The following is a 14,633-nucleotide window of genomic DNA, read 5'->3' as shown; positions in this document are numbered from 1 at the left end:
CCGCCGCTCGCCGCCGATGATAAGGGCGGAGGGAGAGGGGCGGGATGGCCGCAGGGGTCGCGCCACCGCCCCCCTCCCGCCGCGTCGCGCCGCCCCCCCGAGGCGACGGAGGGGCGGCCCCTAGAACCCCCCGCGCAGCGGCGCTTCCCCGGCTCCGCCACCCCCCGACCCCCGTAGGCGGCGCCGGTCGGACCGGACGCGGCTCCAGCCCTCCCCGCCCCGCGCAGCTCACTTGTCGTAGTCTTGTGTCATGTCTGGCGGAGGCAGCGGGCGTCGGAACTGGCCCGGCGGGTCGGGAGGACGCGGGGGCGAGCGGAGAGAGCAGCGCGCAGCCCGCCGCACCGACGGGTTCTGGCGGCTTTTCTCGCCCGCTCAGGTGGCTCCCGCAGCCGCAGGTGGACGGCCGCCGAGGGACGCCTCTCATTGGCTGCCGGCGGCGAAGGGGCGGGGCCGCCGCGCCCCATTGGGCGGTCGGGCAGGAGAGGGCGGGGCCCGCGGCCGCGCGGGGCCGCGGCGCTGAAGCGGCTGTCGGAGCGGAGAGGGACGGGGGCCGCGGGTAACGCTTCGCCCCGCGCGGGCGGGAGCTCCGGGTCCGGCCGGGTCAGCTGCTGCGCCGAGGCAAAAAAACGGCCGCCCGCTCTTCGCTGCACCTGCTATGGGGCACGGAGCGTGGAGGGGCGACGCCACGCGCAGCAATCGGAAGAATGTGGGTCTCTCCCTGGGAAATGCGGGTGGGAGGCTGCCGTTCAGGTAATGAGTTGAATCGAACCCCGAGCAGCAGCAAGTGCCGTCTGTCACATGCCCGGATGCTGCAGACAAAAGCGGGCACAGTAACGGAGCTCTCCTGGGTCAGCAGCTCTTCCCGCTCGGTACAGGGCACACAAAGCAACAGCAGGGCTTTCAGGCCAACCCAGGCACACGCAGAAAAGAGGGAACAAACTTTCACCCAGGGGCTAATCGTGGACCTTGGGTAACATCGTTGGACCAGATTACAGCTGGCGTCCAAGAAGCAGAACGCTTTGCTTGGATCTGCACACATCGCCATCGGCAGGCAAAAGGCAGATCGGTGGAGGGCCGTGCTCTGAACTGAAATGAACTCAGCTTGGTGGCTCTCTGTGGCAGAACTGTTGGAAAGCACTGCCACCTTCCTCTGGTGCCATTTGTTCCTTACACTCTCCACTTCTGTTCTTGGAGCTCTGGGATGTGTACACAGCATCATCTGGCACGCGTGCGCACTTTTCATGAACAACCAAATACAGCACGCAGCTCCCAGCGAGCCAGGTTCTGCACGTGTTGAAGCTCAGTCACCTCTTTACATCACACCCGAATTGCTGAAATCTCAGTAGCATACCACACTTGGCACTTGTGCTTTGCTAAAATACACCAAGGTTCTATTCCAGATAAGTCAAAGCTGTTGCCTCTGTGAAAGGACTGCTCTTCCTAACTGCCTGATTCACTGATGAAAACTTCAGCTGTCGATGCAGCAATCACTTCCACATTCAGGAGACAATGATACAAACATGGATTGTGACACCACTGACTAATCTGCCGGTCACAATCTAGACTGTAACACCACAGGTAGGTGTATTTCTGTGATGTCATTCACCTGATTGCATCATCAGTGGATAAAATCAGGCAAGCACCACAAAGGGATTTAGGAGAGCTTGGGCACAAAGCCATGCCGGCGTGATGCAGCAGCACACTGGCAGGACCTTCCTTGCCGTGTGCTGATTGGTGTTCACTTCAACTTCTTCCCTTATTCAGGCCTTTCAATGTCACTCAACGTCACTGCTCTCCTCCACTCTTATCCCTTTCCTTTACAACTCTTCCTCAGTCCTGCCTTTGTTGTTCTCCTTCCCTCCTTCACACTTCCACTTCCTTTTAAGTGAATCCCACTCAGAACACATTAAGAACCCATCAGGAGCCACGTACTGTTTGCCACCACCTGGTCAAGAACCATCTCAGCGCGCTGATTTCTTTTCCGATTCTGTCTTTGACATCATCATCTAGAGAAACTAGGAATTATTCTGCATGAGGATTAGCTACTGTTCTGACTTACCCAACAAGGTTTTAAAATTTCACACAAGATAATTACCATCTACGTGCACCAGCCGTTCACACCTGTGTAACAAACAAGTTGCATCAAATTTGTAACAGTATTTTTGAAACAAGTGGTCAAAACAAGATCTTTTTCTATTTAATTTGAACCGCTAAAATGTTAGGGCCAAGCTGCAGAACTGGCTGTAATGAGTATCGAATTTTCTGTACTTCATTACACCGTACATCTGCATTAGGCCAGGTGGTTTCCGACCATAGAGACAGAAAAGTAAGCCTCAAGTGATCACACTGACTCCTGCAGCATTAACCTGAAGGCACCAAAGGGCTGAAAAAAGGAGAAAAGCCCAGGCAGAAGTTCAGGAGCTCAATAGGAAGTGAGGTAAAAGCAGACACAATGGGAAGAAAGAAGCAGACAAGTGACAGTGGCAAGGGATGCTGGAATGCCTTCTAGGGAAAAAGTGGAGAAAAACTGTAAAGAAATTAATGAAGACCAATTGTGTGCAATAAAAAAGAAAGTGAATCAGACTGCGTTTCAGTTACATCTTGCAAGCACTCTTTAAAAATCAGATTTCCCCTTTTCATTCTGTATTTAGCCCTAAAGATAACGTAGAAACTGTTCAGAGACCGCAGACTGTTCAGGAGATGTTACTCCTGTTACTCCTGTTACTCCTTTGACAATGACAAAAATCAATCAATTTTACCACAGCCTACATATAAAAAGAAGTGAACCCGAAGTCTAGAACTTTGTATCAACAACACCTTTACCATGATAACCAGCCTCACTGAACATTTTTCATCTCTAACAGCATTTCCTTTGGATTAGGCTTCCTTGTACATGGGGTGACAGTGCTGTAGCAACAGAACAGCGCGTGCAGTTCTTTCCCTGCATGCTGTTCTCTGCCTAATCTGCTTTGCTCCACAGCAAAGAAAGCACTCAGCTGCACAGGCAGGAGTTACAAACACCACAGAGATCACAGAGATGAGCCACCCTTCAGTAAACAAAATGTTTTGTTGCAGTCTTGTATTGAAATGGCACACCTCACTGAGCTGATGAGATGCAGAGTCCTGCTGAGAACCTCAGCAACCAGCCTCTCTGTAGCCTCTACCCACAGCCCTCAGGAGCCCTGCTGGAGGCAGGCAGTGCTCAAGCACACGGCCCATGCAGGTGTCCTCCTGGAAAAGGCAGCACAAAAGCATTCCCTGGTCCAGTTTTTTGGTCACAGCATAGACACAAAGGCTGATGTTCTCACTAGGCGATGGCAGCATCTGCCACTGATGAGCAAAGCCACCACTAGGACAGCAAGGAGGTCTCTGAGCAGATAAGGAATGCTTTCCCAGTACAGAGCAGCCATGTGAGATTATCAGGAGAACTGGCTTGTATTTTCTTTCCAAAGCACCCGAGGTACTGCTGGAGGCAGGCTGCAGCTGCCGGGCAGCAGGGAGGAGCACTCTGGCTCTCAAAGTACTGCCAGTAGCAGTTGTACAAGCACAGCTGTAACCTCTTGTGAGGACATGAGCACTCATCATCCTGTGTTCTGCCAAACCTTACTCAGTCTCTTGTTTAGCACATGCAGTGCTGAGGAAAGCTCTTTCATCTATGCCTGCTCCCACACCTTGGCATCCCCTTCATGCCTTCCCGCACACAACCAGGCCAGGAGCAAAGCAGCTTCGCAGCAGTGAGACCAACAACCCTGGAGGAGATGGTGAAAGTAAGCATTCTGCTCTTAGTGCGAAGACAGAGCACTGAGACGTGCTGCTTTGGCCAATCTACATAATATACTGGGAAGCCCATTTCCTTTTGGACCAAAATGTGAAATTCCTCGAACAAAGTTATTCTGACTCTCCCATACCTCTGATGCAGCACAAAACATCTCAGCCCGAATAGGAAAGCGATGGATTAGTCATGAAGCAGACATATATCCAGGACTTCACATTTGGTAAGTCTTTACCTTTCCCAAAAGGCCTGTGGGTCCAGGACCTCTACAAAAGCATCCTTTTGACTACATCCCATAGTCTAAAATAACATTTCAGCAGGAGTCTTATTTATCCAGCCAGGAAGAAAACTCTGCATTAAGCATTCAGGGGAAGGAACACTAAGCTTCCCAGGAAGTTACAAGCAAGTGAGTTACTCATTGTGTTGCCTGCAACACTGCGTGAAGCTCTGCCAAATCTTCCAAACACAGCTGTTTCAAGGGACGTGCTACAAATAGGTTAGGAAAGATGTAATTACAGCAGAGCCCGTACAACACATTATTGACAATAAATTAGACTAGTGCTGCCTACAGGCACAGGACTTTGCTGATGCTCACTCTCTTGTTAAATCAAGTTCAGGGCCCTCAGCAAAAGAGGAGAAAGCCTCCATCTCTGCTTCATGTCTGGAAAATGGTACAACTTGAGAAAGAAAAAAGTACATGACAGATTAAATTGGTCTAAGAATGCAAACACAGAGAGGCAGTGAAAAACTAGTCAGGTAAAATTCAAATACTGTTGGCACTAACTTCCAAAGAAAATTACGTCTGATAGTTCTCCACAGAATCAATAGAAAGGTTGCTTTATTTAAGGAAAGTCTGAAAGTATGGTTGCATTTGTACTCTGAATGATAGAAAATAGCATTTAATCTAAGCTTAAAAAAAAACCACTTAGCTTTAATCTATGTAAGAACATTTGACATCTAGCGTTTAAAAAAAACAAAGCAAACCAAACCTCCTCACTTGGAGACCTGAAATTCCAAGGGAAGAAATACAAAAACATACATGTCAGAAAGCCCAGGGAGAGCTGTCAGCAAAGAGCTACAGAAAGGAGCCGTACTTCCAAGCAGGAGGAAGAGGCGGCTGGAATGGGCTGTGGCAGCCACCCTGCCCTGCAGCCACTGCCTGCAGCTGCTCAACGCCTCCTCCCCAGGGTTACACTCAATGGACCCAAAGCAGTTGTCCCAAGAGAGCTCAGCTACACTCCGCTGAAGATAAGGCACTCCTGTGGTTCATCAGCTTCTTAAACACCATTACTCCGGCGTGAGCATCGATTGATTAAACTGGGTAGAACTAACATTCAGTATTTGAGAGGCACACCCTTTATTTTTAAATCTGACTCTTAACCTATGTGTCCAGGAGGCACATGGCTCCTGATGCTTAATTGGAAGCTTTATTCCAGTTTATTAAAGTACAACTTTAATTTATTCTAACATCTAAGGGAGCTTTGTTACATTTGTAACAATGTAACGAGTACAGGATTTTTAATTTATGAAGCTGAGATTTTACTACTACAGTAGTTTTAAAATAAGCATGTACCTGTAATTAAGTGTGTAAGTCTTTCAAATAACGACTTCTGAATTAAATTAATCCTTTATGTAAAATAAAGTGTCTTTTAGATAGCTAATTCCAAACTTCAACAATACTACAGTAAAGCAAATGAGATATGTTCAGTGGTTGGAGCAAGCACTGTTGAAAGCATTAATGCTACTGTAGATTCCTAACTGATAGAAATACAGAGAAGAACAAAAGATGGCTCTTCTCAATATTGACAGACTTCAGCAATTCACTCAGGTGAGGTCAAACATAACAACAAATAGCTAATTCTAAAATACAGACACCAGAACAACGTCCAATTCAGTTGGTACACACACACGACACGGCTGTGTGGTTAGACACACTGACCACACCACTTAGGAAACACTTAACACAAGTAACAGCTCACTCTGCTCTTTCCATCACAAAACACAGTTTGCCTCTGTATTGCTAAAACAGTACTTTCCCATCTGAGCATCACAACCACATTAAGGGACCGCTGCATCTAAACCCCAAGAGCTATTTAAAATGTTAAGTAAAAACTTTCCCCCAAACCTTAAATCAGTACACTATGTCCTACCCCTGCCTCTACAGAGTTTGTGAAGCCCCCCTGCTTGTCAGTATTACTAAATAGCTTATCTCCAGTAGCCTGCCTCCCTCCCTCCCTGCTACACATCCCTGCCTGCTCCACCTCTGCTTAAATACTGCTTTACCACTTACTTTCAGACAGGCAGGGTGGTACATCCTATCATTCATTCGCTTGTTACCAATTTTTAGACAACAGCTCCACTGCTAGAGATCTGAAACCCCTTCCACCATACTCAGTCTACCCTCTGAACAGATTGCCTTCTCTGACTACACCTCACCACAGCCCAAGCCTCCTTCAGGAAGGAAGCGATTACTTAAAAAGTCCACAGACATTTTTGTCCATAACACCACCTAGGAACAGCTGCTGATTGTGTTACTGATCAAGTGCATTTGGCAACTTCTGTACTTCGTACTGACAGACGGAGCTACTGAATTTTATTTCATTCAACTGAAAGCAGTATTACTCATCAGTGTATCTACTCAACATCTCTGTTCAACATACACATATGTTATGGTGCCTTTCATGTAGTGGTAGCACCCAACTTCATTTACTTGTTGTCTGGGACAGAATAAAAACATGGTGCATAAATAAGGTTGAGCATGAGAAACTGGGAGAATGGCTGAGGCACAACTGGCGAAGGTGCTATGATACAAAGTGACCAGAAGAAATGAAGTACAACTCAAAAGAGAGCAGTGCTGTGAAAGAAGAGTGTCAGGAGGACCTGGCAGGCACCGCTGTGCAGAAAACAGGATGGATGGTTCCAGGTATAAAAGAAGCTACAAGAGCTGTGGAGCCCGGAGTGGAATGTGGACCCAAAAGGTGTACACTTCAACGAGAGGCCCAGGCTTAAGAAGAGACAAGGAGATACTTGGGATGCAAGGAAATGTTGAAAGCAGTGCCAGAACTGCCACAACAGACAGCTAAGAAACGAAAGCTGAACAGCTCACTGCACAGAAAACATTGTCCACCTGCTCCTTTTATTTATTAACACACTCTTTCAAAACAAAGTAAACATTACTTTCTAGAAATGAAGTTGCTGTCATACAAGTCAGTAAAAAAATAAAAAGCATTTTAATTGCAAAGCCTTGCAATGCAATTAGATGCCAACGTGCCATCCAGTACATTCAAAGCATGTACAATTATGTGAAAAAATGGTAATTTCATAGCTTCCTGTCGGCCCTGCTACAAAGTGAGGAAATAAATCTTGGTAAACAGTTTCCTGGGTAGCTCACAGCTGGAAACCAGCAACTTAAATTATGGATAACATGACACCACAGATAACTGCAGTAGTAGATGTCAGCACTAAAACCTTAACAGAAGATTTCTATGCAGGCAAAAGGATCAGTTTCAGTTTGAATAGCACGGTTTGGGATCAAACCAATTCACACAGCTTTAATACTACAATATTTAGGTCTTTTACTTCCTTAGGCTCCTGCTGTATTTTGGCTTTTTATAGAGTTTTTTGTTAAAAAGTTTGTGTTCTATCACACACACCTCTTCATGGATGGAGGAAGGCTGTATCCTCAGAAGAAAGGAGAAAAGTCTCAGTACAAAATGGTAACTCTTGGGAAAGTCCTCTTCTCTGTAGTGAGCCAGATGACCGCACAATCTGAAAAGAAAGAAAGGAAAAAAGAAAGCCCTGAGTTACAAGTGTATTTAGTTAGCATTTTGCAAACATTTACATACACAGTTGCAATTAAAGGAAAATATCAACATTTTATCAGGTGTCTAAACCCCAATTCTGATCTACCATGTCAGTTCTGTCCTAAAAAAACCCAGCTGCTTCAATTAAAAAACCCTTTATATTCATATGAAGACTCAGGTGCTATTCCCTGCCTAAACCCTATGCATCCTCTCACTTACAAGGTGTTGCCCTGGGATGTGGAGAAGCAGAGCTTCCATTTCCCCTCTGTCTGATTCAGAGCAGCGGTCTTAAATATTCACCAGAACAAGGACTGGAACCCGTCTGTCCCAATTTATGGGCAAGTGTGCTAATTACTAGACTATAGAGTCATTTGCTCACTCCCTCTGGCCCAACACCATTTACATTTTACCTCAAACTGGAGGAACAGATGCACTATTCTGGATTGCCACGAAAGCCATGGGAGTTGCACTTCAGGGTACAAAGTTGCAGTTTAAATCCTCCTGAAGCCTGGCAGATTAGAAATCTGAATGTAGGTCTCTCACACCAAAGCCTGTCCTGCACAGTCCTCACACCACCTGAAAGCCACCAGCTTGCAAAACCCAAGTTAAACTGCTCATTTCAGCAGTGTCAGAAGAAACCAGCTGACTCCACAATCCACACTAAGCGTTTGTTAAGTTTGAGCTTCATTTATATTGCAGAATTTACACCAGGAGGGTATAAATGCTCACAAAAGAACATAAAGAACATAGTATGAAAGTTTCTCAGGACCTATGGCACCAATATGAGGCTGAAGTTGACAGTTTCCTGCCTCACACAATTACTAGTGAGGAGATGTGGTGTCAACACAATGTGCCAGAGTCAAAATGGCAGTCCATGGAGTGGCAATATGTATTTTCCATATGAGGAAAAAGTTAAAGACACATCTCTCAGCAGGTCAAGTGATGTGCACTGTCTATTGGGATAGGAAAGGGGTGATCCTTCTGGATTTCCTGGAACTTGGACAAACCATCACCTCTGACTGCTACATTGTAAGGCTGATGAGCAGAAAGTTCAAACTACCAGAGTCAAACCAAAGAAGGCAACCTTTTTCTTGCAACGCAATAACTCCAGGCCCCACACCAGTTTGAAGACCATGAAGCACAGTACCAGTCTTGGTTGGACTGGTACCACTGACCATCTGCTTGGGCCAATGAAAGATGGACTGCATGGGCAACATTTTCCTAGTAACAATGCTGTCATAGCAGCTATGAAACAGTGAGTCAGCTCCACTGTGTAGAGTTTCATGAACGTGTCATGCAGCCTCTTGTTCTTTGCTGGTGAAAATACATGGCTGGTGGTGGTGACTATTTTGAAAACCAGGGTTTGGAGCTGAGAATCGGTTCAAATAGCGTTATTTGCACTCTTTGTATCTGTTGGAGTTTCCATAGAAATAAATAGGAGGTGTTACTTTTGGAGCATCATACACAGCTATATACCTGATTCAGAACTCAGCTTAATAATAAAAGTTTTAAATAAAAGAAACATTTTACCAATCAGTTAACCGCTCTCAGTTTTGCCCACTGAAATACTTCAGTCCTACCACTGAAGCACTCCAGCAGTCCCAGTTAAACCACGCTGATTTTTAGAGAACCTGTAAGTCTGTTTTTAGTTCTGTTATACATACATACGCTTGCATGGGATAGAACCTCATGTCTGAGGGAGTAGATGTCATTCTCCAAAGTTAAGTGAGTGTCAGATGTATAATTAATTACTTGCATTGCAAATGATACAATGGGAAATTCAACCGGTAAGAGTTTAAATTCAAATCTCGTTTCGTGAAGGCTAAGACAGTTCGCCATCATCATTTTAATACATTACATATGAAAATGTAGGCTTAAAAACAGACTTTGCATGAAAAGATTATTCACGCAAACACACACTGAAATATCCTCTCATTCAGTGGGTCTGTAAGATTTACGCAAATCTGTGGTAAAAGGATTATTACATCCCCTCCCTTAAAAAAAAAAAGGCAGAAAAAGCTTCTTATTCATACAAAAGAATGAATCCATACAACCAAGGCTCCTGTAATACAACACTGTGTTTACATTATTCCAACCCATTTCTGTCACGGTGGATATGTGAAAGGCAATGTGAAAAGGAAAATAAAGATAAGCAAATAAATCCACTAAAAAACAACAAAAGGCTGCACACATGTAAAAGGCAATTATTTTCAAGGGTAATATTTAATCTTTTAAAAATCAGGAATGTATCACTGAGATTTTGTAGGGACTACTGCTCTCCTAAGCGTGACATTTAGACGCACATTCAGATAAAGACTTAAGATGTCATTCAACGCTTATTCAACAGCACACAAATGAAAACTCATTTCACATTAAGGTACCTCAACCTTCAGAAGGAAGGCTACATCACCTGGCCTATCACTGTCCTTGCTATTTGGGTCCTTGGAAGTAAATAACTGTACTAAGAAATGGCACGATTGTTCTGATAAGCGCTTAGGTGAAAAAAAAAATTCTTTAACACCTGTGAAGTCAGGATTTGGGCACATTTCTCTAGTACAGAAAGCCACTAAACAACTTCAAGAGCACAAGAGCTTTCCTGTTCCCAGATTTCCTATGTTGCTTTTCCAGGCTGCTTGCAAAGATAACTCAGATGTAATAGCATTTGAGCCCATTTCTCACCCAATTACTTCATTCTGAAGTAGACTTTGGAGGCATTAACTGCTGTCTTGAAATCTAACTGCTAATGTGGATTAAAGCCATGAAAAAAGCAGCATGGTGATTTAAAAATAAATTTTCAACACTTTTTTGTGACTTAGAGGAGAGAGGAATGGATGTTTTCTCATTCTCTTAAATGTAATAGCTCCTGAAGTACTGTGAAGAAGGAAGCGGAGTGAATATTTCTACCTAGCTGCTGCTCTTGCCATGTGACTCTAGTTGTTGACAGTCTCATCTCCTCTCTTCTCAAAAGCTTTCTTTAATCACTCTTTGTATTACAATGCCTACTCCCAATCCAAGCCCAAGCACTCTGCACACACCCCCTTCTACAAATGATTTCAACTGTACGTGAACACATAGCTGTGTACACACCCCACATGTCATTTGTAAAGGAAAAAAGAGAGATCTACATACATACACACACTGTGCTTCACCATCGAGAGGATTTCACAAAATGCAATTAACAGAAATGTAATACTTACTTCTCATTACACAGTTTATCTGTACAAAGCCAATAGTCTGTGTTGATGGCTGTAAGTAAACCATGTTTTTCTTGCAAAATTCCCTTCAGGCTATGCCCATGAAAACAAGACCCATCTGTGTTTTCTTCAGACCAGCTTAACTGAAAACTTGACGGATTTGGCCTTCCTGCAGGTCGCACCGAACCAGACAACTTGCCAAACTGATTTTGCAAGTTCTCAACCATTTCTGTACAAATAGAAATGAGACAAAAAAGATAATAATCCCACAAGGCAGAAACATTAAGTTTTGGAACACTGTTCCGAGCTGATTTGCAAAGAAATAATACGGTATTTGTGTCCTTTACATTTTTTTTTTAATCCCCTACAAGGAATCCTGAGAAAGCTTAAAGTTCTGTGCTTTCTCCCACTGTACTTAGCATTCATTCTTGTCATATGTTTTTGAAGAAAATTTTGAAAAACCATTCAAAATGCCACAGTACCCACTGCCAACAGTACTGGAGTACCACGAAAGCATTCCCTGAGTAAAGCCAAAAAAATCCATCTGATACTGCTGGTAATTTTGTTCCTACAGAACACATAAGCCTGGATGCCTTCTGCTGTATTTATCTGGCCAGGTGCTATCACTCAGCCCAGATACAATGAATAGCTCCTCACGTATCAGCATTCACAAAGTTTCAAATACAAACTTAAGCTGAAGCTTTTGGCAGCATAGATTTCAATTGGAAACAGAATTTAAAAACAGAACAAACCAAAAGCCACACCACCTTTCTCCACAGCTAGAGAAATACTAAAAAAAAATATTATAATATATGAGTTAAGAAAAAACAATCAAAGCTTTTCTTCTTCTTAATAAGGATTTTATAGGGTTTCTCTATTTTTCATTCCCACCCTTTCAGAAGCCCCTGGGAACACCCTTGGGACTCCTAACCCCTCCATGTCAAATGTGAGTGAGAATGACAAACTTTCATACTTAACTGATGCTGATGGACAGAAGGGAAAGATGGTGTGGTGACAGATCAGCACACACAACACCAAACCACACACAAAGCCACCAAGCCTTGCTTCCCCAGCATAAAAAGCCAGCTAGAAAACAGCCTTCCTAGAGCTCCAGCTTCTTTTTATGACCTGTATCTAACAATCATTCATAAATTGGAAAAAGGCAAGGAAGATATGTTGAAGTGATCCAGGGAGAGGGATGCCTATCTTTCAAGAGTAAAGATGATGGTTTCAATAAAATCAACCATAAAAATCAAAGCTGAGGAAGATTTTTGTAACCTATATCTTAAATATACGCATATGCCAAATGATAGAAAGGCAAAAAGCTATCACAGGTAAAGAACAAGAATAGGAAAACTGTCCAGAAATAACAAGCCAAAAGTACAAACTGCATTAGCACCAGAACAAGAGTGGTTTAGGGCACTCTTTGTATAGGCATTCTTTGTCTCTACTGTTTGAAATTTGTTTTCAGATGAATTTTGCCTTGTTGAAATGACATGATGTGGGATTCCTGCCTGCAATAGCTCAGTAATCCAGTTAGTCCTTTCATATCTCAAAGAGAAGATCCAGAAGGAGAATCTAAAGTGGCACAGAATTAATGAACAACAAATGATTCTTCATTTTTCTTATTGATAGGGGAACTAAAGGGCTCCAGAGGAAACCATTTCAGAATAAAAAACAGACCTAAGAATGTTTTTACACAGAATGCGACTTAACTGCAGCATCATCACCCCTACAGAATTTTGAAGCATAAGAACACGACTAAAAACCCAATGCACTCTTGCACAGTAAGTCTAACATGAGTTACTCAAACTAAGCAGGAGTATATAATGAGCTTCGAAGCTCCTATATCAGTCACTTCCAGAAACTGTAAGAGTATATAAGGAGAAAATCATCACTCGCCACATTAACTTCTCTCTCCCAGTTCCTGTTGCTTATTACTATCAAATACTGAATGAAGAACCTCAGCTTTTATTTAGTCAAATAAAATTCCTGCTTTTGTGTTGCAGTTTCTGTTGGTTTTGTTTGTTTCTGTTTGGTGGATTTTTGCTTCTTTGTTTTAAAAAGAAAAGTAAAACCCAACCACTGGGCAGCCTGGTCTGGTGGGTGCAGCCCTGCCCATTGCAGTGAGTTTGGACTAGATGATCTTTAAGGTCTCTTCCAAACCAAGTCATTCCCTGATTTCTTACAGGTACTTCCATATGTATTAAAATGGACAGACCTTCACCCTGACCATGAACAGCCAGCTGATCATGCAAAACCACGTTCAGAGAAATCCTCCTCACTTTCCGTAGAAGACTGCAAAAGTAACTAGCAGAGAAGAGGGACAGAAGGATCTACCCAAGGACAAACCAGGGGATGTATATGTGGAAAGAGAGGAGAGTTGAAAAGCCACAGGAGAACAACAAAAAATGATGAAGAGCACAGTTAAAGGCAGCTGACAGATGAGTGAGATGAGGACAAAGTGCCAATCCTGAGATTGTGTTAAGTAAGTCGCTATGAAGGCTGCAATTTCAGTTAAGCAGGAGGAAAACGTCTGATTGAAGAATTCCAGCCATGGGTTGTAAAATAGTACTACATTCATTTTGCCCAGAGATGAAAGACTGAAGGGAAAGTATTTTAAGATGTAAATATTATTACAGTCAGAATTTCTATGATGGGAAAAGTTGGAGCAGACTTCTGTGCTGGCAGAAAGAGGTGGAGTGTACTCACGTCTTCTCCTAAGGATTTTAGATTTCTTCTTGACTGAATAAAACAGCGGCTTCTCACATTTCCACAGATACCTACAAGTAAGAGAAATAAAAACTGTTACAAAAAAGAGCTGGAGAAACCACGTAAAACAATAATTTCTTAATTAAGTGGAGCTATTAATATAAGAACAAAATCATCTGTTGTTAACGCCGTTAAAAGCCACCTCCAACACATATGGCAGTCTCTTTCTGCATAGACAAAGGGAGGCACGTAAGCCCAGATTTACTGTAATCAGTTAATTGTTCAGTTGTATAAGCTACTTTGTCACAGAAAGTGTTTAATTAATATGTTGGATAAATATCATGCCTGTAAATAGAAAATTAAGATATGGATGAAATCGCTTTGTTCACCTAAGAGTGCTGAATGGAAACATGGAGCAAATTCTAAACTTTTTTATCTTCTGTAGGGGTCAGGATTTCACTTAAAATTATCTACCTTAATATTATTATTATCACTACCAAGTACTTAAAAATCTCTTACTTGGCTTTTTCTTCATCCAGTTTTTTTTGCTCCACATCCAAGGTACATTTTATAACCTTGTACCACTTTTTGAACTCGAAATATGGACCACCTGAATAAAACATTCATGTTTTAATTTTAGGTTGTGAAGCAGTGAAAGAAATGTGATACACAGAATGTGGTCATCATGCAGTTGGACTCCGCATCTCCTGTCTGCAGGCAAATCTTAAATTCCATCTGCTTATAGAAAACATACTGAATCCAACATTTCTGTAAGATAGAGAAAATGAAAAGCAGAAATGCAGGAAAGGAACAGCATAAAAGGTGGGATGAAATGCCTCTGCTCAGAATACGTTTCCTAGTTTTAGACAAGTCAGTCCTTCTCCCTCCTTTCTGAAAGTTAAGTGTAATTACTACCTGAACTAAATCTCCACAACACTAACTGGCCTTCCTCTGTTTGAAATCTGACTTCAAGGAATTAATGAAACTGTAGAAGCTTAGTTTTAAACAAGTTCTGAAGCTCAGATGTAGGAGGTGAAACTGTGCCAATCCCCCACCATCCATCCTGCTGCCCATGAGATGATGCAAGGCAAGAAGCATTATTCAGACAATTGTATTCACTGCGTATCAGTGTCCCACATATTTTGAGCACAG

The 14,633-nt window shown here is 43.2% G+C and overlaps 2 protein-coding genes across 2 annotated transcripts in view; both read right to left on the bottom strand.

Moving 5' to 3' along the window:
- GRHL1 (grainyhead like transcription factor 1) overlaps positions 1-252 on the bottom strand; it is a gene marked incomplete at both ends in the record, with an annotated part of 36,200 nt that extends 35,948 nt beyond the window's left edge. Inside the window, one exon of the mRNA XM_079550117.1 lies at positions 233-252. Within this exon, the coding sequence (XP_079406243.1) occupies positions 233-252 (20 nt within the window). The remainder of the gene's footprint in view (positions 1-232) is intronic.
- Positions 253-7,347: 7,095 nt separating this feature from the next.
- Positions 7,348-14,633, bottom strand: part of TAF1B (TATA-box binding protein associated factor, RNA polymerase I subunit B) — a gene marked incomplete at both ends in the record, with an annotated part of 43,153 nt that continues 35,867 nt past the window's right edge. Inside the window, 4 exons of the mRNA XM_079550225.1 lie at positions 7,348-7,540; positions 10,773-10,998; positions 13,482-13,552; positions 14,001-14,091. Coding sequence (XP_079406351.1) covers positions 7,348-7,540; positions 10,773-10,998; positions 13,482-13,552; positions 14,001-14,091 — 581 coding nt within the window. The remainder of the gene's footprint in view (positions 7,541-10,772; positions 10,999-13,481; positions 13,553-14,000; positions 14,092-14,633) is intronic.

This window comes from Tetrao urogallus (assembly GCF_951394365.1).
Source record: "Tetrao urogallus genome assembly, chromosome: 2".
Taxonomy (NCBI): domain Eukaryota; kingdom Metazoa; phylum Chordata; class Aves; order Galliformes; family Phasianidae; genus Tetrao; species Tetrao urogallus.
Note: the sequence above shows the minus strand (reverse complement) of the source record. Positions and strands in the feature narration are given on the sequence as shown.